Source organism: Pollicipes pollicipes, unplaced genomic scaffold (assembly GCF_011947565.3).
Source record: "Pollicipes pollicipes isolate AB1234 unplaced genomic scaffold, Ppol_2.1 Scaffold_7231;HRSCAF=8579_pilon_pilon_pilon, whole genome shotgun sequence".
NCBI classification, from domain to species: Eukaryota; Metazoa; Arthropoda; class Thecostraca; order Pollicipedomorpha; family Pollicipedidae; genus Pollicipes; species Pollicipes pollicipes.
In genome coordinates this window covers 31,498,495-31,526,198 of record NW_023597034.1, presented here as the reverse complement: position 1 = coordinate 31,526,198, position 27,704 = coordinate 31,498,495, and the positions used below count along the sequence as shown (strand labels likewise).

Genomic DNA, 27,704 nt, shown 5'->3' with positions numbered 1-27,704 from the left:
AACTGATAGAAGCAAATGTGTCGAAAATGCATCGCGGCCATGTGTCGTTTCCTATATGGAAAGTTATGCAATCACTTTATTTTACGTTTATTAAATTTTTTGAAAATAAATAGAGCTTTTTTAATTCATATGCATTTAAAATAAATATGTTTTTATTAAATTTAGTAAAAAAATTTACGTTTAAATGGTTTAAATAGGTTTCAGTAAGAAATATTTTATATTAACGTCATCAAAAGGGATCACCTTTTTCACGAAGGAAAAGTATAACACGATAGTACCTGCAAAATATAGAGGTGAAAAATAGTTGGAAGAAGAGTTGAGAAACCGAATATTTCTTTATGCGTGCTGCATGCCATGCGAATGATGAAATGTCTAAGCTTTTCTCGGTGCGCTAAGATATTTGTATACGAAATTATTTTGATAAAAAACGATGTGACATCGATTTGTACCACTGAGAAAAGAAAAGAACGTGTCCAGCATCACGCCAGCAATACAATACCCCTTCAGTTAACATTGAGTCAGAATGCTCGGCCCATCTCTAACCGGCTTCCGGAATGCTCCAGAACGTGGTTGTCTTTTTCTGATCCACGTGTGAGGGAGGAGGACGTTGGAGGTTGCTGGAGTGGAAGTATTCGGATTTGTCTTTGGAAAACCCGTCCACATTTAAGGTGGGTACTGTTTTTGTACCTTTCTGGTGTTTGGTATCTGTTGGAAATGGAAGATATCACGAAAAGGAACGGTCTCGTCGGACGCCGGGTGCTCTCGTCTGAACTTGCACTGTCGCCCGGTTTACGCATAGGGCAGTTAGGTGGTGTGCAGCAGCGTGTTGTATGACAAAACTTGTCCATGCGAAGGGGACAAGATTGAAAGTCAGCCGCGGTTGTTAAAAAGCTGATAATTGGTCTATAGCAGTTTGCGCATTGCAATGAGACCTGAGTTCTTTCATTTCCATTTTAGATCAAGAAACTTTAGGTGCAGACCTTGGACAGCAAGTGTAGTCATTTAGGGTAGTTTCTTGGTACTGTTAGATGGGATTAGCTGTTCTTCATTCCTTTTGGTGCCCCCTATATCATGCTGCTATACTATTGGATGTAAGTATTCTTGAAAGTTGTAAGAAATGTATAGTAACCCAGTGATGCCAGCTATGGTTTGGGGAAAGTGTCCAGGCCAGATGGCATGTATCATCCAGTTTGATCTGGACCCATTTTGTTTGTCCATTTATTTCCAGTCCTTTACTAGTCTCATCCTGTGCCACTGGGTTCTATCCCATCATGTCAGGTTAGTGTGGTGTGTCATTCATTGTTCCATCCCCAGTGCCTCATCCTGTTTCATTGCCTGCCTGCCTTACAATCCCATGCCACCTTGTCGGGTCGGTCTTGCCCAGTCTTGTTGGGGTTCATCATGCTCCATCCAGCACTAGTGGGGTTTTATCTGTCATGTGGTGGTGCCACCTGTGCCACTGGATCCCATCTGATCAAGTCCTGTCTCATGTGCCTCTGTCCAGTCCCATCCTGTTCTGTCCAGTTCCTTGCAGTGGGGTTCCCTTTGGAACTATAAGATGCTGGCAGTGATTTTTTGCTTTTGTGGCATTGGGGTGAATTCAGCTGAGGTTTTATAACCTTGGCCACCTTCACATAATCAACTGACAGCACACCCCAGATGCATGCATCTGCTGACTCGAAATGGGTGTGTGGTGGGCGCAGTAAATTTTTTAATGTCATGATGTGACACAGAGCCGAATGAATGTGCCAGAAATACTCAAATATTTTGTGCATCTGTTGATACCCAGGTGGTGTGGATTTTGTCCCAAACGCAGCTCATCCAGACCACTAAGGAAGTATGAAGAGTTTGCCCGCATATCTGCCATCTGTGTGCTGGGATTCAGTGACATGGTTTTCTTGGGATCAAACCTAATGGGAGGGCTCTGCCCCCAGACCCTCCTCAGCCAGGCTGCCAAAAAGTTCATTCACTATGCCAGATGCCTGTGTGACACCAGTGTGCTAAATCTTGGGCTGGCGTGGCATCAAACCCAGATCAAATTAAATTAGGCTGAATTTCGAATTAGCAAATGTGTGTTATCAGAGTAGGTTGCTGTGGGATTACCTTCCCAGCAGCATAGTTCCCTGGACCATGATTGTTGGCAGCTCTGCGTCAAACTTAGCCCGAAGTGTTTGGATTTATGGCACGCATGTGCTGAAGCAGTTGCCGTAACGTTGCTGCTACGCCGAATATTTCCGGATTTGTGCGTTTGTGGTCCGGCCCTGTAGCACCTACCTTGGGTTTTGGTGAAGTCCGTTCTTTAAGCATTAAATGTAAAGGGAAGGGGGCAGGGGGAGAGAGGGACACGCAGCGCACTTCCAGGACTGCATCGCTAGGGCGTTAAAACTGCGCGTGATTGGGGTGTGGTGGCGGATGCTGTTGCGGTGGCGGAGGCCCTGAAACGAGGTCCTACTTTGGCGGCTGTCTTGTAAGGTCATGGGAGAGGCGCCCAGATATAACTCTTAATGTTGGGCTGAATATTTAGGTTTTGAAGTAAAGCAAAACGACCAAGCTGTTGTGCTTTGCCATATCATTGTGAAGTTTTGGTCTTGTATGGAAGAGGGCACACTGGGTCCCAGTCTGGTGCCCATTTGCGGTCTGCAGGAAAACCGCAGTTGAGGGAGTTGGTGAATGCTTGGATAGAGGGGGCTGATTCATTATAACCCTTACCCTGATAGTGGCGAGTGGGGATGGTGTTGTTGCTTCCCCTTCGGTTGGGTCTAGAGTGCTAGGACCAGTTATCGGCTTGGTCGCACAAAACTACTTGCGAGATATCACCGTGGTCAATTAAGTTTCTTCCGCGAGGTTCTAACGGTCTTAAGGCGCGTTCGGCTGGTAGATAATCTCGGAAAATTATCCGGAATGTTGGAAAATTTTCCGGAATGGAGCTCGGCACTGCCGTCATGGAAAATGATCCCAGATAATTTTCCGTAGCAAGGGAGAGTCATGAAGAATTTTCAGAGCATGGTCCAGGCGGAGAATCTATTTTCGCTATGCATAGCTATGACCGTTGGCTGTGGATGGCGCATGGGAGACTAATCTGGGGTATAATTTCCGGACCGGCCCAGTAGAACTTGAGGATTCCGCGGATGATTATCGGAGAGATAGTTGTTCGTTGAATAATTTTCCCTTGGTCGAACGCGCCCTTAGTTTGGAAATCGCAGGGGACCCGTCGACCGTGCCCCCCCCCCCCCCCTGCCCTATCTGTTTGTTATGGAAAAACTACGAATCGGGTTGAGGGTGAAGAGAACAATTATGTATGCCGATTTTGGACATGCTATGCTAGGAACTTACGGCGGTTTAAGTGGCTAATTGTTAAATTTTCCCGCTAGGTTTATGCACGAAATCTGTGTTAAATTTTCCCGCAAGGTTCATGCGCGAAGTCTGTCTAAAGTGGGTTTACGAGTATCAGCCAATGGCTCAGCTGATCCAGTGCCCGCAAGTGCACGCTTGCTAGATGCCAGCATAATGCCATGATCACGACGCCACATTGACACCGGAGTGTTTTCCTACTCATCATGTCTCTGTTGCCATACCACCACCACGGGGCTTGAGACCTCGGACTGGACTCTTGAGACTCGGTCTGTGCTGGTCCGCGGGCGCCTGTGTGCCTGCTCCGCCTAACCGAGCCCCGACCACCCCTCCACAGCATGTACCGCGTTCCGGGTGTGCTGCGCGGCTCGTCGGCGGCGGCGCGCCAGCTGACGCGCTGGTACGCCAAGGACGTGCGCTTCGGCGGCGACGTGCGCGCCACCATGCTGCAGGGCGTGGACGTGCTGGCCGACGCCGTGGCGGTCACCATGGGACCCAAGGTACGGCGCTCCCGCCCGCCGCGGCCGCGCGCGCGTCGACCGTCCGGGCGGAAAGGCGGCGTGCGCGGCGCGGACCGCTCGCCCGCTCTACTGTCGCGACGTGGCTGGACGGGTTGTGCAGATGCTGTGACTGTTGAGGTGTTTGCTTGTGCTCTGCTGTTTCGCCGCGTGCTGTCACAGCTTGTGGGCGTGGGAGTGCGGTGACGGACCGCGTGCCGGCTGCGCAGGGCCGCAATGTGATCCTGGAGCAGTCGTGGGGCTCGCCCAAGATCACCAAGGACGGCGTGACGGTAGCCAAGGCCATCGAGCTCAAGGACAAGTTCCAGAACATCGGCGCCAAGCTGGTGCAGGACGTGGCCAACAACACCAACGACGAGGCCGGCGACGGCACCACCACGGCCACCGTGCTGGCGCGCGCCATCGCCAAGGAGGGCTTCGAGAAGATCAGCAAGGGGGCCAACCCCACGGAGGTCCGCAAAGGTGAGTCACGGGGCCATGGCCAGAGGCGGGCAGCCGGATGTACTGGCCTGTTGGGATTGTTGCTGGGGACAAGTTATGAGGTGAAGTCAGTTGTGAGTGGGCGCGAAATGACCCTAGAAGTCGACGCGCCCTAAAACCCCAATCGTCATCAAGTCAGTTGTGAGGGTCGTTGACCTGGCTAGGTCATCCTCCCCAACGCCCCCGCCGCTCCGCTCCGTGGAGGCGTCGGGTGACTGGCGGAGGTACAGAAAGGGGGCCGGTGCGGGGCCTCCGCCCGGCACACCCGGCGGCCGCGTCCCGCATCGCGCCACGACAGACGCTCGTGCGGCCGGCTCGCCGCCGCGCCGCGCCCAGGAACCGTGCGTGTACTTTGAGAGCGGACGGCCGTCGGAGAGCGGCCCCGCCGCCATGCCAGTCCAGTCCAGTCCAGTCCAGTCCAGTCCACAGTTCAGATCGGTCTAGTCCAGTCCAGTCGAGTTCAGTCCAGTCCAGTCCAGTCCAGTCCAGTCTGCCACTATGTCCTTGGAAACAGCGGCGTGGTTGAGCGCTGGCGACGATCACGTGTCCGCTGTCTGGACATTCGACGGCGTCGCCGCCTGCTGGAGCTGTGTGGTTGGGGCTTACGTAACAGAAAATGTCATGTTAATGAAAATGTCAGGTTCATGGAAATGCCGGGTTTATCCGGACGCATAGGCACGTCATGTGTACCTCAACTTCACTGCATGCTGCGTATCGTGCTGACTTCTGGAGCAAGGACAAGTGCTGGTCTTAGAACCTGCTTTCGCCCCCAAGCGAAATGCAGAGCCCAAATTATTTCAACTTCTGCGCGGCTATTTCCGCTTCTGTGGGTCTTGGTTCGTCTCGCTGCGCCATGCCGCTTTTGACACAGCATACCGCTGCGACGATGGTGTACTTAACTGTAAGTAGGGATATTGCCTATTCGTCGGGGAGGCGCCGCGGTTATGCATGCATTCCACCCAAATTAATTGCTGTGGGCCCAGGCCCTATCACGGTCTGACCATGCATCGTCTGTGACCCCTCGGAGCCCGTCGCTAAGTCGTGCTTGGCATGACCGTGCGCTGGCGAGTTGACAACAAACAGTACTATTTTTTAGGACACGTTTGGTTTGAATGTTTTGCATTAAGTGTTTTGGACTGTATCGTTAACCGTAGTATATTGTGAAGGCCTCAGCACGCCATCCCGATAAAGCGTTCCCGGGTTGAACGGGTAATGTTCAAGTACGGACATCGTCTCGTTCCAAAACATGAACCATAAGTCTTCCTGGTGTGCATAATGAGTGGTACTGAGGGATTTTTTTCACGATGTGGCGCCGTGCCAATCCCCTTCTCTCTCCCCCCCCCCCCCCATATCGCCCTGTCAGCTGCCCATGGCCGCCAACAGCAGCCGCGCAAGCGCTGTTAAGCGACTCTTCTTCCAAACGGTGTCAGGTGTCGGCGCTCCGACAGCTGAGATAGGGGGAGGGGGGATCGGGCTAGCTGATTAGATGTCGCCGGCGTTTGGCACAGCACCGCACCGCACCGCACCCCGACGGGGCCGTCTCCCTAACGCTCTCACCGGTCAGACGCCGTCGCCGGTCGGGGTGAACGCGGGAGAGACAGTGAACGGAACGTTCTCAGGATCGGCCGCTCGGTGACACCGTAGCCTGTGGCCTGGGATAACGAGAACTACATCTGCTGCACACTGCCGGCGGGCCTGTGTTAACGGGTGCTGATGTTAATGATGGGCTGATGCTGATGATGTAATGGGTGCTGATGTATTAACGGGTTCTGATGTATTAACGGGTGCTGGTGGGTGGCACGGGGCGACTGAATATTGGAGAGGCCTCGCTTTCATAGGAATTGATTGGTAACGCCCGCGTAATCGGCCGAGTCAGGCGGGGTTGGCGCTACAAAACAAGCACAGCGTGTGTGTGCCGGACGGGCGGGACTCGCATGGCAGGACATGACTTCACGTGAAACCCCTCCCCCGCCCCTCTACTGGTCCCCTGTGGGAGGTTTACAAACCTTCGCAACTCGACAATCTCCCAGGCTGGCGTTTGCCACTCTGCGGCATGTGGCATATGCGTCAAAATTTCACGCACGTGACATTGTGGGAGTCGTGTCTCCTTGGAGTGGTTGGCGTTCTGATGGCCGCATCCATGACTGCGTCCGCATCCATGACTGCATGACTGCGGCGTAGCCCCAGCCGGCGGGCGTTCCGTGTTTGCACGCGCTCTCACGTGGCTGCCGGCGGGCGCCCGGCGGCTGAGGGTTCGCCCGGCTCTCGCGTGACGCGGCCCCCTCCGCCGTCCCCGGCAGGCGTGATGCTGGCGGTGGAGGCGATCGTGGCGCACCTGAAGACCATGTCGAAGGCGGTGACGACGCCTGAGGAGATCGCCCAGGTGGCCTCCATCTCGGCCAACGGCGACAACAAGATCGGCGACCTCATCTCCAGCGCCATGAAGAAGGTGAGTGACGGTGTCAGCGGAAATCTTTCATCCTGGGGGCTTTTGGGTGTGATCTTATACGTATGTCTTGACGTCGAGGAATGAAATAAGAGTGTCATGCGATCTAGCGTTTTAGCCGGGTAAAAGGCCGCCTGTTTCCGCTTGTTAGCACGTGGTGCGGTGCGCGCCGTAGCCGCGGCATGCGCTGTCCGTGTGGGCGGCTGACCGTTGACGGCTGTCTGTGGCGCCACGTCAGGTGGGCCGCGACGGCGTGATCACGGTCAAGGACGGCAAGACCATGCACGACGAGCTCGAGGTGATCGAGGGCATGAAGTTCCGAACCGCGGCTACATCTCCCCCTACTTCATCAACTCCAGCAAAGGTGAGCTTCGGTAGCGCAAGTTGGGCGGGCTTCGGTATTCGTGCCTGGTGTATTGGATGGCACCACTATGGAAAGGAGCAATTAACTATTCATCATCTACCATATTCGCATGCGTCAACAATAGCTTGATGACATTGCATGACTTAGTATGTTTAGCACCAAATCATACTGTTGGCCGGCTCGCCACAAAACTCAACATGGAACGTGGCGATTTCACTATCCGGCGCACGCGTCCTCCCATATTCACCGGCGCGGCGCCGCGCAGCCGCGTCGGTTGGACGTGGAGGCACATGACTGGTGCCGCCGCGCCCGGGTCTGCCGGTGGGGCGGCTCCGGGCCGGCGCGGCACCGACAGCCGTTCGCGAGACGGCGGCGCTCGGCCCCCGCCCTTCCCCGAACTGCCCCCGCCCCCGCCGGTGACCCGACGCTGACTTGCGCCGCCCCTCGACAGGCGCCAAGTGCGAGTACCAGGACGCGCTGGTGCTGCTCTGCGAGAAGAAGATCTCCAACATCCAGCAGATAATCCCCACGCTGGAGATGGCCAACCAGGCGCGCAAGCCTCTGGTGATCGTCGCCGAGGACGTGGACGGCGAGGCGCTCACTACGCTCGTGGTCAACCGGCTCAAGATCGGCCTCCAGGTCAGACAGACAGTGGGACAGACGATGGTGCGGCGCGCTGACCGGGAGGAGGAGGGGGAGGGGGGGGGGGGGGGGGGCAGGGCGGCGTACGGGAGAGGAGTAACGGCACGGAGAGTCCTGCAGTTCTGGGGAGCGTGAGACGCAGCTGAGACAGCGCTGTGGGCCCGAACATACTTCACTGCCTGTCAAACTAGCGACTGGCTGATCGTGTTTGTCGGGTTCAAGGAAACTACCTGGTGACCGCTCTACTGCATTCAACGGAGTCCATAGTGATCTGTCGGCGGTACGCTATTTCCGCTGTCGTTATTGTTTTGCCACGCCTCTTCACATGGATGTGATCGGCCGCTCTATCCGGCGTGTGGGCAGCGCCCAGTCCACCGCTCCGTGTGATATGTCTGGCAGCCGGCGGTCCCTGTGACGCGCAGTGTGTCCGCGCCGCCCCCGACTGACGCGGCCGCCCGCTCCGCCAGGTGGTGGCCGTCAAGGCGCCCGGCTTCGGCGACAACCGCAAGAACACGCTGCAGGACATGGCCATCGCCACCGGCGGCGTCGTGTTCGGCGACGAGGCCGCCTCCGTCAAGCTCGAGGACGTGCAGATCTCTGACCTGGGCCAGGTCGGCGAGGTGCAGGTCACCAAGGACGACACGCTCATGCTCAAGGTCGGTGGCGGCCGTGTGCCGGGCGCGCGCGTCCTCCCATATTCACCGGCGCGGCGCCGTGCAGCCGCGTCGGTTGGACGTGGAGGCACATGACTGGTGCCGCCGCGCCCGGGTCCGCCAGTGGGGCGGCCCCTGGCTGGCGCGGCACCGACAGCTGTGGGCGTAACCGTGCTGTGGTTGAGCAGTTCCGTAGCGCTGGTGCTCTGAGTGGGGTAGTGATCGATGACACCTCGTCTGTCGGCTGCCGCGGTCCACGTGCTGAGCGGTCGTGTGTCCGCCCTGCAGGGCCGGGGCAACAAGGTCGACATCGACCAGCGCTGCAACCAGCTCAAGGACCAGATCGAGGAGACCAACTCCGAGTACGAGAAGGAGAAGCTGCAGGAGCGGCTGGCGAGACTCGCCGCCGGCGTCGGCGTGCTCAAAGTGGGCGGCTCGAGCGAGGTGCGTCCGGCACGGCCCGCCGTGGCCAGGCCCGTCGTGGAAGGGTGGCGCTCGCCTGCGGCATCGTTGTGTTGCGGGAGGGAGGGGGGGGGGGGGGGGCGTCTCCCTAACGCTCTCGCCGGTCAGACGCCGTCGCCGGTCGGGGTGAACGCGGGAGAGACAGCGAACGGAACGTTCTCAGGATCGGCCGCTCGGTGACACGGTAACCTGTGGCCTGGGATAACGAGAACTACATCTGCTGCACGGGTCAGCGATTTTGTGTTTAAAGATGCACTTCAGACAATCCACAAGTGTAGAGTGTAGAACCTGTCACGGGAATTTGGGTGGCATGCTTTATTTAGTTACTGAATCATCGGACACGTTATGGAATGGACGAAAGGGTAGGTTCGTCATCACTTACTGAATTTCCTAATCCTGCGCATAGGCGGGTTGCGTTGCGTGCTTCCGCGGTGGTCGCCAGTGCTCTGGTGCTGACCTTGGACCGTGCCCGCGCGCCGTCGGCAGGTGGAGGTGAACGAGAAGAAGGACCGCGTGACGGACGCGCTGAACGCCACGCGCGCCGCCGTCGAGGAGGGCATCGTGCCGGGCGGCGGCGTGGCTCTGCTACGCTCCGCCAGCTCGCTCAGCGGCCTCCAGCTCGCCAACGACGACCAGAAGACCGGTGTGTGCCGCCGGCGCGCTGGCGGTGGCCGGTGACGCGCGCCAGCGCCGAACTGCTGACGTGGTTGACTGAACGGATGTGTCGTGTGTGTCGTCAGTGGGCGAATCATGTCATCGGTAAAATGGCGACTAGTTCATTAGTTACGGACGCCGGCGTGGTCGGTCGCCGGCACCACATCCTCCCCAACGCCCCCGCCGCTCCGCTCCGTGGAGGCGTCGGGTGACTGGCGGAGGTACAGAGAGGGGGCCGGTGCGGGGCCGCCGCCCGGCACACCCGGCGGCCGCGTCCCGCACCGCGCCACGACAGGCGCTCGACCGCGGCCCGACGGCGGCCGGCTCGCTGCCGCGCAGCCCCTCCCGGTGGTGACAGGCGCGACCCTCCCCCTGCGGCAGGCGTGGAGCTGGTGCGGCGCGCGCTGCGCATGCCGCTGCAGACGATCGCGGCCAACGCCGGCGTGGATGCGGCCGTGGTGGTGGCGCGCGTGCAGGACGCCTCGCCGGAGATCGGCTACGACGCGCTCAACGACGAGATGGTCAACATGATGGAGCGTGGCATCATCGACCCCACCAAGGTGAGGTTTGGGCGTGACGCGCCCCGCCGCGGGGGCGGCGCGGGAGCTGAGGGCGCCGGGTGGCTCTGGAGCGTGTCGCGGCCGTGCTGATGGTGTCCCCGCTGCCAGATCTCACCGGACGCCCGCGGTCGTGGCCGGCTGGCGGGCCGTGGGTCCGACGGGCGGGCTGGCGGACGGTGGATATAGTGGCCGGCTGGCGCTGGCTGTGCCGCGGCGGCTCTGACTCTGCCCGCTCCCGCCAGGTGGTGCGCACGGCGCTGACGGACGCGGCGGGCGTCGCCTCTCTGCTCACCACGGCGGAGGCCGTCGTCTGCGAGATGCCCAAGGAGGACAAGGCCGACGCCATGGGAGGCATGGGCGGCATGGGCGGCATGGGTGGCATGGGTGGTATGGGTGGAATGGGCATGTAGGCGCGTGGCGAAGGCCACATCCGTCATTTGTATCTCATCAGTCATCCGTTTCGTGCCGATGGGGATGTTAGTCATGTGATAGTGCTGAGGGATCAGGTCGCTGGAGCAGATGGTCCCGACCAGCTATTATATTCGTTATATTGTGGTTTGTACGTCGGCGTACGCGCATGCATTATAGGACTGCTCTGCCACCGTGTATGCGTGTGTGTGTGTGTGTGCGTGTGCATGGTGAGCGTCTGCCCGCCTCAGTCAGGGCGCCGTGTGTGTGTTACCGCGCGGCCGGCGGGGGCCGGCTTCCTCGTTCCCGGACGGTTATACCACGGCAGGCCTGCGCGTCCGGGGCCGGGCGACCCGTCCCCCGCCAGCGAGACGCGCTCCGCGACTCGACCATCGTGTATCATCCTGCCGATTGTGCGGCTCTCGCCCAAATACATATTTTGTACCGATCTGGATGGTCCTGCCGGATGAGCCCGCCGAGGCGGGGCGCTGCGGCGGACGGCTCCGGCCGACCCCGTGTGGGCTGCAGCGGCGGAAGCGTACCGAAGCGCCTCTAGGTCTGAGCAAGCCGCGGCGCGCGGAACAGCTGCAGCAGTGGAGTGCGAAAGTGGCGCAGTCGAGCAGCAGGCCAGCGTCTGCTTGGTATTGCCGAATACGTGATACGCCTGGTGCCGCGTGTCCGCTGCCGTTGGGAGCGCGTTATGAGGCGCGCCAGCTCGCCAGCGCGTGCGTGAGTGGTATCACGGCATCGGCGCTGAGGAAAAAACTGCGGACGGGAGCAGTGTGACAAGATATACGCGATATAACTTCTGCAGCAAAAGCTTGGCAGAATTATGCCCGGCATTACCTCTTCTCCAAAGACTTACGACGCGAGCGCTATACGATAAAACGTATGCTGCAAGAACTTATTCATTCCTTTATAGTCGTTACTTAAAGGCGGCGTGCTGCAAAGCTCGTACACGACATAACCGCTCCGCGACAACTTCCAGTGCAAAGACGCTTGCCCGTCATTGCTTTTGCAGCAGGCTCACGCAGTCTTAACTTGCACGCGACAACACTTCCACTACGAGGTGCACCAACAGCGTTACACAAGGTTTGGAGAGGAATGCAAAACATCTGTTTAAATAAACTTATGCCAATCATTACGTCTACTGCAAAAACCCATTTAGTCTTCACTCATCAGCGATGTTACCTGTCCGACCAATACCTGTTGCGACATTTGCGCAATATGATGCGGGGCATGTGCTACAAATTATGACCCGTCAGTTCTCCAACCCATAAACCTTCCTAAAATCACGGCGGGAACAAACATGGCAGCATTTGCGTGAACGAAATCAAACTGAAGGCGCACACTCCGTGGTTCGATGCATTATTGCTGCTCCGAAGTGCAAGTTTGCGATCGACGAGGCACAGCAATAGGTCCGCGTGACGTGCTTCTACTGAAAAAGTATGGTACGCTGCCGCAGCGTTGCAAAACTATGTGGGGGCCAGGCAAGGTAACACGGTCGAACCTGCTCCAAAATACATGAAACACGGCGTTTGCCCCGTGTGTGGCACACCTTATCACAAATGATTGTGGGATTGGGTGAGGCCTCCGATTGAATACTAAACTTTACCCCTAGCCTGATGTTCGCTGAAACGCGAAATTACTTGAACCACCCAGTGTCACGCGACCGAGTGGTTGTTTCAAAAGTTTTACCCGTCATCGAGTTTTTGCAACCGAAACTACAGCTTCTTACGCCAAGCACGGCAAATCGATAGCATAACGTAACATAATTGCCGTAGTTTTTCTCATAGGCATAACGAGCGTTTATTTGCAATATGGCCTGGCTGGGCTTACCTCCTAAGCTGCGCATTGTTCCTATCCCCCCTGTAACGTGTAAACGTATTTTGCACCCCACAGGAAATGCAAGCATTAAGGGTAATGCCACGTATATGTTAAGACTAGACATTTTTGCAGTAGAAGTAATGACTGACATCTTTTGAAGCATAGGTTTTGCCGTGTAGCACTGGGGGCAATGCCCTATGTAAATAATGACTGTTTTTACAGTAGTCTAAACACTCCTATCGCTACAAGTTCTTGTAGCACTTATGCCGTGGAACCGGTATGTGACGTGCTGTGACAGAGATGGGCCCTCCCGCAGGATCGTGGGTATCGGGTTCGGCTGCAATTACCAGCAGTGGTGTCATTTCCTGCACTGAAATTCGCACGAGATGTTGTAGTGAATGGAATCGCACAACATTGCGCGAGCGTTGTTCACCGAAATGGATCATCATCTGCCCTTGCCACCTATGGCACAGGTTGGCTTGCGGATGGCTGACTTCGTAATGACCTGAGTTCATCCACGGGAGGTAAGGAAGTGGGGGAGGAGGGAGAGGGCGGAAGCGCCGTGAGGGTGGCACAGCCGTCCCCATCTGTGCAAACACTGAGCATCAACCATACGACACAGCTCGACAGTCAGCAACCGTCGAGCTTGCTCCGCCCCGTCTCCTCGAGGGGCGGCTGGAGGGGCGGCTGGAGGGGCGTTGTCGCTGGAGGTCAGCGTTTGTGTAGGAGCGGCCAGTTGCCGCTGCCGCAGCACACGCACCGGCGGGGGGCGCTAAGCCCCGAACAGGCGCTCCGAAGACCCGCTATCCACGCTCGACTACCGCCTGCAGAGATGACAGCGCCCAGCTTTAATGAGTGAGCCGAGTGGTGCAGAAACCCGGACGCAGGCAGTGTCGATATTTTCAAACTACGAAATGTTTTGTCGTGACTCCCGCCTGGTGGGAATCGTGGAGCGGTGACGTCATGGCACCGCATTTTCAGGTCGCGAGGCGCACGACGCCACGCGTCAGCGGCATTCCCTCAGCTGGAAACAAATCCTGGAGCGCTGTCCACTGCGCCTGAAGCGCTTCACGCCTTCGCCTCGGTTCGCGAGGGACACTAACATAAGGACACCGGACCTAGGCCTGCCGAGTCATCAGCCTTCCGCTTCCTCCCTCCGCATGACCCCACGCCTCCAGCAGTCCGGCCGCAGACCAGTGACGCTGCACCGTAGCTCGGTAATAACTGTATTATTTGACGGGAGGTATGGCGGGTACAGCATACACTCGGCCCGACACCGGTCGCGGGGCGCTCCTTCGACGCCTCGAGCCGGCCGCGAGATGAAACTTCGCACCATACGCGGCCAGGCGATGTTCTGAGTACGCGACGCGGTGCCGGGTGGCCGCCCGTGCAGACAAGCGCCACGGACCCGGCGCGGCTGACGGCCGCGAGTTTCGGGGGGGTAACAGGTCAACATGCTTCGGGGGGTAACAGGTCAACATGTGTCGGGGAGTAACAGGAGGCAAACAGCGCCAAACCGGGCACGCGGCAACAGCAAACAGCGGGCGCAGAGGGCGAACAGGCGTCTCCAAACAGCTGCCGAATGAGAAGGGCGGCTAGTGAAGCCGACAAAGTCGGATGACGGATAGACGCAGCAGGTCCTGTCAGAGAAGCGCTGGGAGCCGCAGGCGCGGGACGTCCAGGCCGGGACCGTCCCGCCTCGGCCGACTCGGCAGGTCAGAAGTGGAATGTTCGGGGACAGCGCCAAACGAAACGCGCCAATCCCGCGACAATGCGCATGCGCAAGATTTGTGTGCGGGAAGGAGCGGGACGGGGTTTAACCGACCCGAGGCATGCAAAGATGATTGAAAGGCGAAGATGAATCGTAGATAAGAACACTAGGTCTCCGATGCCTTACAGCTACGAAGGATCGGAAAGGAGGACCGATCTGTACATGAACGCTACTCTACTCTCAACAAATGCAGTCACCGATATCAGTATGAATGTTCTAAGCATCCAGAACCGACCAGGTTTGTTGAAAGACCGCCGAATACAGCACCGTAAAAGAATAAACAAAGAATCCCTTGTCAACACTACACCTACAATACAGCAACAATACATCACAGTTCATGCCGGCGGGCTCTCTTTGTTCCACCTGCCCCACGTCGGACGCCGCCACCTGACCTGGGGCGGCTGACCCCCGCCGTTGGCAGGGGTCCAGCACGCCCAGACACCCATCCCGATGCCGCCGCACCTCTGACTCAGCCCGCCCCGTCCAGCACAGCCACGCAGTCAGCGAAGCAGGCGCCATGCCCGGCCCGCCGAGGATGGCGTCTAGTCCGAGGGACTCGACGGCGCCGTGGCTGCGACGCCACGCACGCGCCAGCTAAACCTACGTAAACAACATGGGCGTATCGAGGTAATCGAGTAATAGACGACAAAGAGTGAGATAGATGGGAAATTGAGCGCAACAACGGTGGCAACGAGATAAGAGTGAGCAACATTAACGTGTGGGACCTTGCTTCGGGCGCCGCGCCGGCTGCCCCCAGCGCGAGCGCACCGCCGACACAGCACCCCAACAACGACACGAGCCGCTCCGGCCTCTCACTCCCGTCACGCAGGTACGGTTCCAGCGCCGGCCATGATCCGGCACCCGCGCCGCCCGTTTTGATTGTGTGCGAGATGATGCGTGACGTCACTGTCGCCGCGGCGGCGGCGGGCAGACGAGAACGACACGCGCCGCTCCGACCCGCCGCAGCCGCGCGGCCGCCGCTCGCAGCACGGACGGCCGGCCAGCCTATGGAGCACTGCAGGCGGGGCGCGCCGTTCGCACGCGCGCCCTCCGCGAGAAAAGATGAACGTTGTGATGGAGATGCACGTACAAAAGCGGCGGCGCAGCCACCCAGCCCGCGGCGCGGCGCGCCTCCGTCCTAGGGCGGCGGCCGAGCCGGCCGGCCGGCGGCTGGTGGCACCAGGGCCCGGCCGCGCCGCACCAGCGTCTCGTGCGCCACCAGCGTCGAGCTCTCGAAGCTCAGCGTGCGCCGGTAGATGGGCGGCGCGGCCGGGACGCGGAAGCCGTCCATCGGCAGCTGGCGGAACGAGAAGCGCCGAGAAGGGCCACGAGGCGGCGGTGGCCGGCCGAGCAGCTCATGTCAGCACTGCAGGGCGGGGGGGGGGGGGGGGGTGGGAGTCCAGCGTTAGCGATCAACCATCTCAGAGCACGGCCCTCAAACATGTGACGTATATTATGACTGACACACACATATATGACATACGGCAACGGACATGGCCATTGAAACTGGACAACACGCAACATTTAGGCAAACTTCACTCCATCACCAATAAAACGTCAAAAACTGATTCGATCTGCGCGAAGCTGGGCACGGGCACGCATATGATGAATGACCTTTAATGACCTCGGAAGCCTGACAACACACCTCGCGGACACCGTTTCATCCATAACTAAAACAAAGTGACACTATCTCGCATTAGCAGGCAACCTCTACATCCAAACTCTACATGCAGCAGCAAATGATTTGCCCGAGCATTCGACGGTGACTTTTTGTGAGGGTGACGGTCACTTTTTGATTATTGTTTTAGTATGTGTTCCATTCTGAGCTTGCAAAAATACGCGATCATGTACATCGCCTAAATTACATTGTGTAGAACCACCATCCTAAAGCCTCGGAGGTACCAAAAGCTTACGACCATACGTCCATGGTGACGAACGCGAGATCTGCGGCCGCTGAATACGACATAAAAAGAGCAAGGACCACTGAGGTTTTACTTTTCTGGTCGCAGAGCCCCCTTATAAGTTCATACTTGTTGTGTCATACTACAAAAGTTGACTAAGCCATAAACAAAGTACTACGCTGGAAGGAATCCCCCGCCATCCTCGCGCTGCATTCGCAGGCGCAGTAGGCCCGGGCAGGGACAGCGCGCGAACCACACACCCATCACACCACAGACGACGGAAAACACCCGCCGCCGTCCCGTCAAACCGACCTTCCTGCTGTGGCCGGAGGTGGTGGTGGTGGTCTGGCTTAGCGACTGGCATCTGGTGGCGGAAGCGGGAACTTTGGCGGGGCACAGACCCGGTCCAAGGGGTCCAGAGGCCTCACGCTTCCTGCTCCCTGCTCGCGCTCTCTCTGCAACCTGGCGCCGCCGTCGGGCCGAGCGTCACGGGCCGGCGGGGGGAGGGGGGAGGGGTCGTCGACCCGGGGGTCGCAAGGCCGGCACACGGACAGCGAACATACTGGGACAATGGCGGTCCGCTGTGATATTACGTTCGGCGTCCACATGAGTTTATAGAGCGGCAGGGGTGAGTTGTTGCAACTCATAAAACACTCCACCAAGCACCAACAAGCCACCACAGACGAGCAAATCATTGAAACGAGCACCAACCCTAAAGCCAGGGAACCCACAGCCGCGCGACGCGCAGCGCGTTTGATCAAGGTACGCAGCGGGGCTGTCGGCCACGTGTAGCCGCGCGTGCCCACCGTAGGTCGGCCAGTGCGCACCGCACACAACCCACGCCGTCAAACTGAGGGAAATCCCAAGCGGGTTCCGAGAGCAGAGCCTGGTCCGAGCGACCGCAGAACAAGCCATCAATTAGATCGACTGGAAAACGCCCGATAAATGAAGCAGTGCCGTAAATGAGACCGATTTTTAGGTAACCAGCGCACCACACGAATGCCCACTTACCGCACCCTCGAACCACACATCCCACTGGCTGCGATAACCGAGACATTACAGAAGCATCAGCGACAGTTGGTATTCCGTACAAATCAAATCATAATCATACTCTTAGCCTGGTTTAGTGTTAAGTGGTGTTCGTGACACACCCTAAAACTTCGCCCGGTGCTGATTTTTTTTACCTGTGGCCGGTGCCCGACTTAAAAGACAGGTGTGGAGACCACTTAAAACAGTGAACGTGTTTTTAATCTCTCTTAGCAAGGCCGCGAATATGAATTACACTTCACAAGGGCCGGCCATCGAGCAGCCTTTAACCGCCATCGCCAAGGAACCACAACCCTTTTCAACAAAGTGCCAGCACACCGACGACGCCATCATCCTCGGCTCCTCGACAGAGGTCGGGTGCCCACCTCGTTGTCGCACCCACCGCACCACGCACCGGCGACGGAGCCCTCCCCCGCCCCGCCCCGCGCCTGGCGACCACGCCCGTACTTACTTATTCTTGGACTGGCGCATGAAGTTCTGTATTTTCATGGCCGCCTGGTGCTGGCGCCGCTGCGAGTAGGTGCGCCTGAAAGGTGCCATGACATCAGCATGCTGAAGAAACGGCTGGCGCTGAGACCGCGGGCCTCTGTCGCGCGTTACAATCAGCGAGCTCCAGTGCACTAAATCATTAGGCCACACTACACTTTTCTTTACTACGCCATGGATTGACCTCACCCGCCTGAATAACGCAGGACCGTAGGGACTTGAGGGGTGGCAAATGCCACGCGAATTGACGACGGCTGTCATACGGCTCCCTTTGGCGCACTGAATATTTGAGCAGCAAGGAGGGAGTGCAGGCTTGAGATCCTGAGACCGGTGTGACCGCTGACGCACACAGCAGGGCACGTGGGGTAGGGCTGACGCACACAGCAGGGCACCTGGGGGAAGGCTGACACACACACACAGCAGGGCACCTGGGGGAGGGCTGACACACACAGCAGGCCACCTGGGTAGGGCTGACACACACAGCAGGGCACCTGGGGGAAGGCTGACGCACACAGCAGGGCACGTGGGGTAGGGTTGACGCACGCAGCAGGGCACCTGGGGAAGGGCTGACACACACACCGGATGGCACCTGGAGAAGGCTGGCACACACAGCAGGGCACCTGGGGAAAGCCTGACACACACACAGCGGGGCACGTGGGGTAGGGTTGACGCACACAGCAGGGCACCTGGGGGAGGGCTGACACACACACCGGATAGCACCTGGAGAAGGCTGGCACACACAGCAGGGCACCTGGGGGAAGGCTGACGCACACAGCGGGGCACGTGGGGTAGGGTTGACGCACACAGCAGGGCACCTGGGGGAGGGCTGACACACACCCCGGATGGCACCTGGGCAAGGCTGGCACACACAGCAGGGCACCTGGGGAGCGGCGGGCGGGCAGGAGCGTCCCTTTCTAAAATCGGATGGGAGAGGGCGGGGGCTCGGCCGAAAAGGTTGACCTAGCCTACCCGAAAATATGATTTCCTCGCCATTAAAATTAAAAAAGCTTTTACACAAATCGTGGATTCGGAATTGTTTTCCTGTAGGGGAATTGACTTGTCATCCCAAGTAACGTAGACTGCCTTTTCATGAAAAGCTTAGAATGGACTGCAATTCGCAGAGAAAACATCTCGGTAAATCTGCGTGAAGGATAAGTGATGGTTACCGCTGAAGCCAATCATGTTGTATAACCACCACAGCAACGATTACGTCACATACAACGATTACGTCACATACACTTGCCACTGTTGGGGAAAACATGAGCTAATTTTTGTCTGCGCCGCCGTGTGCTTTTAAAAGCTACCGCATATTGCAGTCAGTTGTTCTTTCTCTCAATCCATGAGTTGTCATTTGAGGAAAATTTGTCAAAGATTTGCAGACTGGCTTAACATATGATGGAGTTATCATGACGAAAACCTTACGTATCTACGGACACTAGTTGGTAAAAAGTCAACATGATAGTAATGGTGATGTGTTTACCCAATACCAATAGTTAATATGATTATTCTGTATCTTTTGGTCAAGTATACCTTCTTTGCACATATGTATTGAGGGGGCCCAAAGAAGAATTGGGGGGGGGGGAGGGGGGCTCAAGCCAGCATTGGTGGGGGAGGGGAGGGGCTCACCTCCCCCAAAGCACATAAAGTGACGCCCTTGTGGATGGGCAGATTACGGGTCAGGCACCTTGGGGAGAGAAGGAAGGGGGGGGGGGGGAGGCGGCGGCCACAAGATCGCAGGGGGCCAGCCACCAGTGCCGCAGGAGCAGTGCCGGCGGGCGACGGTCGGACCCACACACGGCCCCCGCGCCGCCGCAGCGGGACAGCGCCTCACTTCAGGGAGCCGGGCGTGCCCTCGCGGCCGTGCCGCTGCCGCTCCTGCTCCTTGTACTGGCGGTAGTAGTTCTGGATGCACACGGCCGCCTCCTGCGACTTCTTGAAACGCTTGTGCTCGCAGTAGGTGCGGTACCGGCTCTGGATGACCATCGCCGCCCGCGTCATTTGGGTGTAGTAGAAGTACTGAAACGTATGAAACGCGTCGCTAGAATGCAGAACACGCACTTGATCGACGGCATCGGTCGCGTAGAAAGTACCTCGTAGCATCCACAGGGAACCTTGTGGGCAGCAACAACGCAATAAAACAGCCAGTGACATTTCACGCCGGATACCATGCCAGCCGTTCACAGCGAGCGAAAACAACGACCCACGCCACACCCTCGGAGCCAGTCAGCTTGCTCGAAGCATGGCGACCGGCCGCTGCACCACCGACTCGAGTCAACCTGACTCCAGTTACGCCGACTCCGGCGGCGGCTCGGCCGGTGTGCGCCGAGCGTCAGCCGCCGTTGCCGGCGGCCGCTCACCTGCTTGTAGCGCCGGTAGCAGTTCTGAATGACGATGGCCGCTTGCTTCTCGCGGTCCTGCTCCTCGGCCCGCTTGCGGCCCTTGTAGCTACGGTACGCCTTCTGGATCACCTTGGCAGCCTCGTACAGCTCGCGCTGCTCGCGGTCTGCGGCGGCGAGGCGGACGTCACGCGCGTTACGCGGCGTGACGCACGCCACCGCCGAGGCCCAAACGACCCGGCCGGGGGGCCGCCGGCGAGGGGCCGAAGGGGCTGGGAGCGGCGCAGAGGCGTACGGCAGCCACGAATCCAGCCGTCAGAATGCCGGAACTGACTCCCACCTAGCAGCCGGGGCAGGCCGCGCGATGACCTGACCCGGGACGTCAGGCCGACCCTGAGTGACGGCGGAAGGGTGCCGTCCCGCCCCGTTCCAGTGCGATGTCGTGACCCGTCTGGTGGGCTCGCTCAGCTCGGGTGAACACCCTGATTCGGTAATCCCGACCGGCCGTGCGGTCCCCGCAGTGACCCTACGCTCCAGCCGCCGCGGCCTGGCGGCCTAACCTGACAGTGTTGACCTCAGAGCCCCGACCTGGGACAAGATACCCGACCCACCCTGACCAGCCCACACGCCCCCCTGACCCGACAGTCCATCCAGCGCGATCCATCGGTCCCTGCCTGACCTGAGAGCGTGAGGCTCGAGAAATCCAGCGCGAAGTCGCGTCGACCGGCCTTGAAGTACTGGCCCAGGTCGGCGGCCGACGGCGGCGGCGACGGCGAGTCCAGCACGGGGAACGAGCAGGGCGACGGCAGGCAGGAGGAGGCCGGCGACGCCGACGACTGCGGCGTGCTCACCTCGCAGTACCTGCCGGCCGCGCGGCGCGCGTCACCCCAGCCGCGCGGCGCGCGTCACTCCAGCCGCGTGGCGCGCGTTCACTCCAGCCGCGTGGCGCGCGTCATCCCAGCCGCGCGGCGCGCGTCATCCCAGCCGCGCAGCGCGCATCACTCCAGCCGCGGCTGGGCGGCGGCAGGCGTCGCTGGCCCGTCCAGGCGCCGGGCCGAGGCCGAACGCCCAAGTCGCCACGGCGCGTGAGCGTGGCTAGTGGATCATGACGCCCTCCTCCCCCCCCCCCCCCCCCACCACGCTACTGTGTTACTCTGCCTGGCGCAAAGCGACGAGCCCGCACATCCGGCCTGTCAAGAGTCAAGCTGACTCGAGTCGAGCCGAGTCGTGTCGAGTCGTGTCGCGCGCGGCGCGGCGCCGTCCGTGGGTGACACAGTGGCTTGTAGCTTACACTTGAAGCCCTCGATTTCGCTGACCACACACCAGTGAAACCGAGTAAACTGAAACCGTACGACTAGAATGAGCTGGATTTAGCCATTCAACCACAAACTACAAACCGGATTACGCCAACGCATTTGTAGTCAGACTGGCGCTAATGACATTAGCATCGACCCGGGGATGAATAATGACGCGGCCTGCCAGTAATATTGTGACTGGAGCGGCGACGGTCCTTACTCGAAAGGTGTATGGCGGTGACGTCAGCCTGCCGTGGCTCAGGCTCATTATTCCCTGCAGCCTCGGCTCACGCAGGGTAGACAGACCAGCTCAGCTCAGCTCAGCTCAGCTCAGCTCAGCTCAGCTCAGCCCAGCTCAGCTCAGCTCAGCTCAGCTCAGCTCAGCTCAGCTCAGCTCAGCCCAGCCCAGCCCAGCTCAGCCCAGCTCAGCGTAGCTCAGCTCAGCTCAGTTCAGTCCAGCTCAGTTCAGTTCAGTTCAGCTCAGCGTAGCTCAGCTCAGTTGAGTTCAGTTCAGCGCAGCTCAGCTCAGCTCAGTTCAGCTCAGCTCAGCTCAGTTCAGTTCAGTTCAGTTCAGCGTAGCTCAGCTCAGTTGAGTTCAGTTCAGCGTAGCTCAGCTCAGCTCAGCCCAGCCCAGCCCAGCCCAGCCCAGCTCAGCTCAGCTCAGCTCAGCTCAGCTCAGCTCAGCTCAGCTCAGTCCAGCTCAGCTCAGCGTGGCTCAGCTCCCACGCGGGTCGGTATCGCATACCACAGTAGCACGTAAAGTGCCAGTAAAATCTGAGCTCAGAACCCAAGCTCAGATTGTTCGAAAGCTCAGAACCCAAGCCCGATTGTTTTTCCGTCGGTGGTGCCATCGGTAAGATGGCACCACCGACGGAAAAACAAAGAGGTGGGTGCTTCGCATACGGAGTTCGTCTGCACGGACCTTCCACCACCCCCCCCCCCCCCCCCGCCCAACCTGCAGACCGCGTTCCGTAGCCCAAAGTCCTTACGCCTCTGTTCTGTCCGCACGCGTCCCTCAAAGGACCGGCATTGGTCGCGTGCAGCCGCGTCATCAGCCCGGCTCGTCCGTCCGTCCGTCCGTCCGTCCGTCCGTCCGTCCGTCCGTCGTCCGTCCGTCCGTCCGTCTCACCTGTAGCCGGTGTCGCACAGCTCGGCCAGCTCTGTCGCGTCCTCCATCGCCTCCGAGCGCAGCGAGATCAGGTCAGAGGCCGGCGACGACGACCGCTCCCACTGACTGTCGCTCTCGATCTGGAGAGGTTAAGTCAGGTCAGGTCACGTCAGAGACCGGCAACGAGGAACACCCCAAATGACTGCAGCTCTTGTTCCCAAGCAAGGGCGGGGGGGGGGGGGTAAGGTCTGGGGAAGTCAACTCAGCTCGGCGGACAACAATGAATCTCAGCATTTCAAAACCGACCAAAGCTTACGAAATACCAGCATCTGTACCATTCAATTCTCATGAATCTTTACGCAACAGTGAACAGGACAATCTGCAGTTCCGTACACAACCATGACACTGAACTGCAGCTTCCACGAACACACTGTTTGACAAACCCCAACCGGCGAACCCGCACCCGCGACGCTGACCTGTGACCTGTGACCCATCCCCACGCCACCACGTGCCGCAGCGACGCCCGACCGACCTTGATCCGTTCCGGCATGGCGGCTATGATGTGCTCAGCCAGTGTGAGCACGTGCTGCTGGTCCGACGCGTCCGAGGCCTGGCTGGTGTCCATCGACGGCGACGTCTCGCCTGGGGGCGTCCGGGACCAGGTCAGCCACGCGCCTGGCCTACGGCTGAGGTTGAGATCGTTCCATTGTTCGGTAGCGGAGGAGACTGCACCGTTAAAATTCCGCGAATTTTGATGCAACAAAGATTAAGACAATCTGCGCTCCCGTACGTAACCATGCCACTTACAACTTACATGACGGCCATCGATCGACCTTTGTCATGGAACCGCGTGAGGTACGAGGTCCCGGATGGGCAGCGCGACACCCAAAGCAAATTGAATTTCGTGACTGCGGAGGACGGCGGGCGCCGCACTGGCCGGGCGTGCTGATCCCGCCGGGGTGTGAAGGTCAGCGCGAGGCGTGACTGCAGGGCCCGAGGTCGGGATGGCCCAAGGCCGCGAGATGGACTCAGGCCCGGGACGGCCCGAGAGGGCTACGGACGGATTTGGGCCGACAGAACTCGGCTTGGTAACGCGTGCCCGAGGCGGAACGTCGGCTCGCAGCTGGACGAGGAGGTTCAAATAGACGAGAAGCATTACGCAACAAAAAACGGATGTACGGACAAACAAAACTGATCGGAAATGGGAATCAGTAAAAGCAAATAAAACTCCTGTGGGCCAAGGACAAATTACATAAGATGCACTCACGAGCAAAACATGGCCGGTGGGTTCATGATGTAACGACCACACTCTGTCAAGTATCCTCAGCTTGGGGACGACAGAGCGCAAAGGCATTCATTGGAATACAACTAGTTTACATACCATGTTTTTGAACGACATCGACAAAAGGAGACAGCAGAAGATTCTTCCATAAGAAACGCGAATAACACCGACAAGTCTTTGAAAACCTAGCACACCATTCACGCGTAACAGTGAGCGGCGGTCCCACAAACAAGTATTCAGTGCATAGTCGGAGGAGCCAGGGATACAAACAAGCACGGCTGGAAGGCCGCAGCCAGTGCCTGCAGCACGCGGCTATCTGCGGCGCACTTCGACCATGAACAGGACGCGGGAGGAACCGTGAGCTGCCACTACCATCGGCCGCCGAAAGGGTCCCCGTGGGCCCACGTCGCCTCCCCGCCCGACTCACAGATGGCGGGCGACGGCCAGTCGCGCAGGTCCGCGGCGCTGCAGCGCGAGCTGCAGGCCGGTGACGTCACAGGCAGCGAGGCGCTGCGCTCGCCGCGCAGCGTGTCCAGGCCCGAGTCGACGCTGCTGCGCGCGCTCTCGGCGGCGGCGGCGCGGCGGCCGGCGCCGCTCGCCGCCGCCCGCTGCGGGCTCGGCGTGGACGAGCGCAGCTGGCGCGCGCACGGCCCGTCCTGCGGCGAGCCCGACGGCAGGTCCAGGCTGAAGTTGCGCTGCCGCCACAGCTCCGACCTGCCGGCCGCGGCGGCGTCGTCACGGCGGGCGGCGGTCCAGGCGACGCTGAAGCCGCCGACCACGGTACGGCGGCGAGGCCGTGGTTACGGCGATCACGGCCGAGTTCGGCTCACAGGCGGCGATCCGGTACTAACGAGTGACGGTCCCATCACAGTACGGAAAATTACGGCGAGCCAGCAGCCGGGGTGACGTAACCATGTGTCCGTGAATATTTTGCAGAAAATGCACATATTCCGATGCACATTGCATTGACATCAAACACGATCTACGCTTGGTTGCCACAGACCGAGTTACCGCTCAGCTCTTAACGCCCACGCCATCAGACGCGCCGCCGGAGTCTCCCCGGCCTCAGCTCGAGTCGGCCGGCGCCCGGGCGTGCGCTCACCTGTACTTAGTGCCGGGCCGCGCGAACACGCGCTCGCTGCGGTCCAGCTCGCGCGCCCTCTGCCGGATCGCGTCCAGCCGCTCCAGCTCGTCGGCCAGAGCCGCGTGGCCACCCTCGCGCGCCAGCTCCAGCGGCGTCAAGCCCGCCGAGTTCCGCATCCTGCGCGCACGGCCGTCGTCAGCGGGCCGCCGGCGGCGCCTTAGAGCCGCGAGTGGGCAGATTGGACGCGTGCTGGTCGGCGGCACCGCTGCGGTGCCAGTCGGTGATAGACATCAGGGCACGGCGGTAAAGTCGGCCTGCTGAGGCGGCGACAGACCGACAGTTGGGCGATCGGGACCTGGCGTTGAGCATGTGACCCTTTCACGCAGTGTGCGGACACTGGCGGCTCTCAAGGTCAGCTGGGCGGCACGACAGGGTGCGAGGGGAGGAAGGCTGAGGGCTGGAAGACCGGGGCGTACAGGGAGGGCGCTAGGAGGTAACACGCCACGAGCACACCTCAGCCGGGGTGCCGCCGCTGAGGCGCCCACACGTGGCTGCCGAGTCAGCCACCCGCCGCACGCCACGGCAGTCCGCCGTACTCCGCAGCATCATCAACCTTCCACAACAGCGCACGCACACGCACACACCCTCCGCGCCAGCCGATGGTGGGGCGTCCGGCGCCGAGCGGCCGTCGGCGCGCCGGCCGCCGGGCTCGCCGACTCACCTGAGCGCCGTGTGGTTCCACTGGTACAGCAGGCGGGCCGTCTCGGTATGGCCCCGGTGGCAGGTGAGGCCCAACGGCGTGTCACCCGACTGGTCGGTGCGCACGGCGTCCACCTCCGCCTCCAGGTAGAGCGACGGGTTCTCGGCGCGCCAGTGGAGCAGCGAGCACACCAGCCTGCGGGGCAGGGCGGGTCATACTGCGGTCTGAGGGGGCAGGGCGGGCTGTCTCCCTGCCTACAAGCCTGGTGCAGCAGAGTTGCACGTCTCTCGGTGACACAGCTTCCTACGTGGTTGTATGTCTCCAATGCATGTTTTGAGACGTAACATGCACACACGTGCGTCCGTCATCAATGCGTCTAATCTAAGGCGCATCTACTCCTGAGACTCATCACCGTGATATGCCAAAGGCGAGCAGGGGCCCCGATTACGTCGATGCTTCCGAGAAACGCGTCGAAAGAACGAGTCGAGGCTATCTCGTCGCGCCGCACGCACCAACGCTTCCTTCGCGCGAGTCGCCGTGGACAGCCGCTGCACAGCGGCGGCGGTGCATCGAATCGATACATCAACAAAAAACCGCCCGTAAGAAGCCGGCGCATGTTCCGCTGGTCGCAGAACAATGGCTCACAGTCTGGGCCGCTAACGAGAGCGCCCGGCGCGAGCGGCGAGTTTGGCGACGATCGCGACCCCGGGCAAACACGCTGCCGCCAATCAGGTGAAGAGCTCGGCGACCCAATTGCCAGCGGCGCGATCCACGCGGACCCGCTGACGAGGGTCGTGGAAAAAGGGCGGCCCCGGCGCGGCGGTGCGTGGCAGCGGCCGGCCGGCAGAGGCGAGGCTTCGCCGGGGGAACAACCGTATTGGCGGAGGCGGAGGCGGACTTACCCGCCGCGGGTGAGGGCCGAGGCATGGCGGCGGCTTTGGCGAGCTTAAAGTGACCGCGGAGGGGTTGGCGCGGGGCACAGAAGCGTCGAAGACGCATGCCAGCTTCCCCCCTCCCCTCCCCCACCTGCCCACGGAGCCGCCAGACAGCACACGCCAGCGCTCGCCGTCGACAGTCCGAATACAGGATCACAGTCAACACATGAGCCTAATAAACACGGACACATTCACATAGTGACACATCAGCGCCGCCACTGACGTTGACGCTAATACTAACACTGACATTGACACTGACAGTGACACCGCCATTGCCAAAGCCGGCCGCCGGCCGCGCGGGCCGCGCGTGCTGCGCGCCGCCCCGGCGCGATGCCATCAGCCGGGCGGCGGCAGCGCGTCAGGGCGGCGGCGCTGACCTGCTGTAGCCGAGCAGGGCGGCCAGGTGGAGGAGCGAGGGCGCGCCCTGGGCGCCCTCCTCGCAGCAGGCGAGCTCGCTCAGCCACGTCCGCGACATCAGGTCCTGGCAGTACGAGATGAGCCGCTCCTCGAGGTGCGGGCCGCACAGCGCCGCCAGCGGGCTGGTCGACTGCCACAGGGGAGGTCGACGGTCAGGTCAGGTCAGGTCGGCGGCCTCTGAGCGTCCCGCGGCCTCGGCACACACGCGCGGCGCTTCCACGGTCCCGTTGCCGCCGGGAGGCCGACCGACCATCGGAAGGCAGCAGCGACTGTCAGACAACGTCAGGCTATTGGCATCCGCAAATGGAGATTCCGTCTACGACGGCATCTGACGGCCGAGCCAATATTGGTAAACGTTTAACCGCGGACAGTGACAGGATGCAAATGGAAGAACTTGCGGACGCAGTGATTTAGAAACACGCCGCTTTGTTGCTGTCGACCGAAAAAGCCCACAGCAAGACGTATATCCACGGGCTGTGGAACAGCTGGCCTCCGTGTAATGACAATGCCCACGCTTGCTTACAAACATCGCGCGGCAGGTGACGCAGCAGCCACGCTGCGCGCCGAACAAGCCGGGCGTAGTCGGCGACCCTGACCGGACGACGTCACCCTCGCCCTCCCCTGCCCCGGCCCACCTGGCTGTGCAGCGAGCCCTCAGTGCGCGACTCGATCAGCTGCACGCGCTGCATCAGCGTGAACTTGACGAGCGTGTCGTCCTGGCTGGGGAACGGCGCCGTCGCCGGGTAGGAGGCGGGCGCCTGGTCCGAGGCGCGCCGCTTGTACTCGAACAGGCACGCGTTGGAGATGACGAACCCCTCGCAGGCCACCTGCAGCGGCGCCACGCCGGCCTCGTGCGCTGCCGGCGGGGGCGCCGCCCGGTCAGCGGGCGCCCGAGGGAGGCGGCGCTCGACAGCCACTCGTCACTCGCACCGGACGATGCCCGGCGGGGGGCGTCACGGCCGTGGTTGTGGCGACGC

The 27,704-nt window shown here is 60.0% G+C and overlaps 2 protein-coding genes across 2 annotated transcripts in view; one reads left to right on the top strand and one right to left on the bottom strand.

Moving 5' to 3' along the window:
• The first annotated feature begins 582 nt into the window (after positions 1 to 582).
• On the top strand, positions 583 to 10,987 carry LOC119109495 (heat shock protein 60A-like). Its single transcript, XM_037233122.1, is given in 12 exon segments — positions 583 to 668; positions 3,689 to 3,851; positions 4,079 to 4,331; positions 6,650 to 6,798; positions 7,034 to 7,114; positions 7,117 to 7,159; positions 7,611 to 7,798; positions 8,269 to 8,457; positions 8,743 to 8,898; positions 9,403 to 9,559; positions 9,952 to 10,130; positions 10,373 to 10,987. Coding segments are annotated over 11 exon segments (1,725 nt in total). The 5' UTR covers positions 583 to 668; position 3,689; the 3' UTR covers positions 10,541 to 10,987.
• Positions 10,988 to 15,309: 4,322 nt separating this feature from the next.
• The window catches only part of LOC119109999 (calmodulin-binding transcription activator 2), a gene marked incomplete at its 5' end in the record, with an annotated part of 60,891 nt that continues 48,496 nt past the window's right edge, over positions 15,310 to 27,704 (bottom strand). Inside the window, 15 exons of the mRNA XM_037233746.1 lie at positions 15,310 to 15,502; positions 16,350 to 16,499; positions 17,049 to 17,076; positions 17,536 to 17,610; positions 19,402 to 19,586; positions 19,928 to 20,073; positions 20,586 to 20,767; positions 22,331 to 22,449; positions 22,842 to 22,951; positions 24,019 to 24,152; positions 24,201 to 24,305; positions 24,694 to 24,852; positions 25,397 to 25,570; positions 26,688 to 26,857; positions 27,363 to 27,583. Of these exons, the coding sequence (XP_037089641.1) occupies positions 15,497 to 15,502; positions 16,350 to 16,499; positions 17,049 to 17,076; positions 17,536 to 17,610; positions 19,402 to 19,586; positions 19,928 to 20,073; positions 20,586 to 20,767; positions 22,331 to 22,449; positions 22,842 to 22,951; positions 24,019 to 24,152; positions 24,201 to 24,305; positions 24,694 to 24,852; positions 25,397 to 25,570; positions 26,688 to 26,857; positions 27,363 to 27,583 (1,964 nt within the window). The remainder of the gene's footprint in view (positions 15,503 to 16,349; positions 16,500 to 17,048; positions 17,077 to 17,535; positions 17,611 to 19,401; positions 19,587 to 19,927; positions 20,074 to 20,585; positions 20,768 to 22,330; positions 22,450 to 22,841; positions 22,952 to 24,018; positions 24,153 to 24,200; positions 24,306 to 24,693; positions 24,853 to 25,396; positions 25,571 to 26,687; positions 26,858 to 27,362; positions 27,584 to 27,704) is intronic.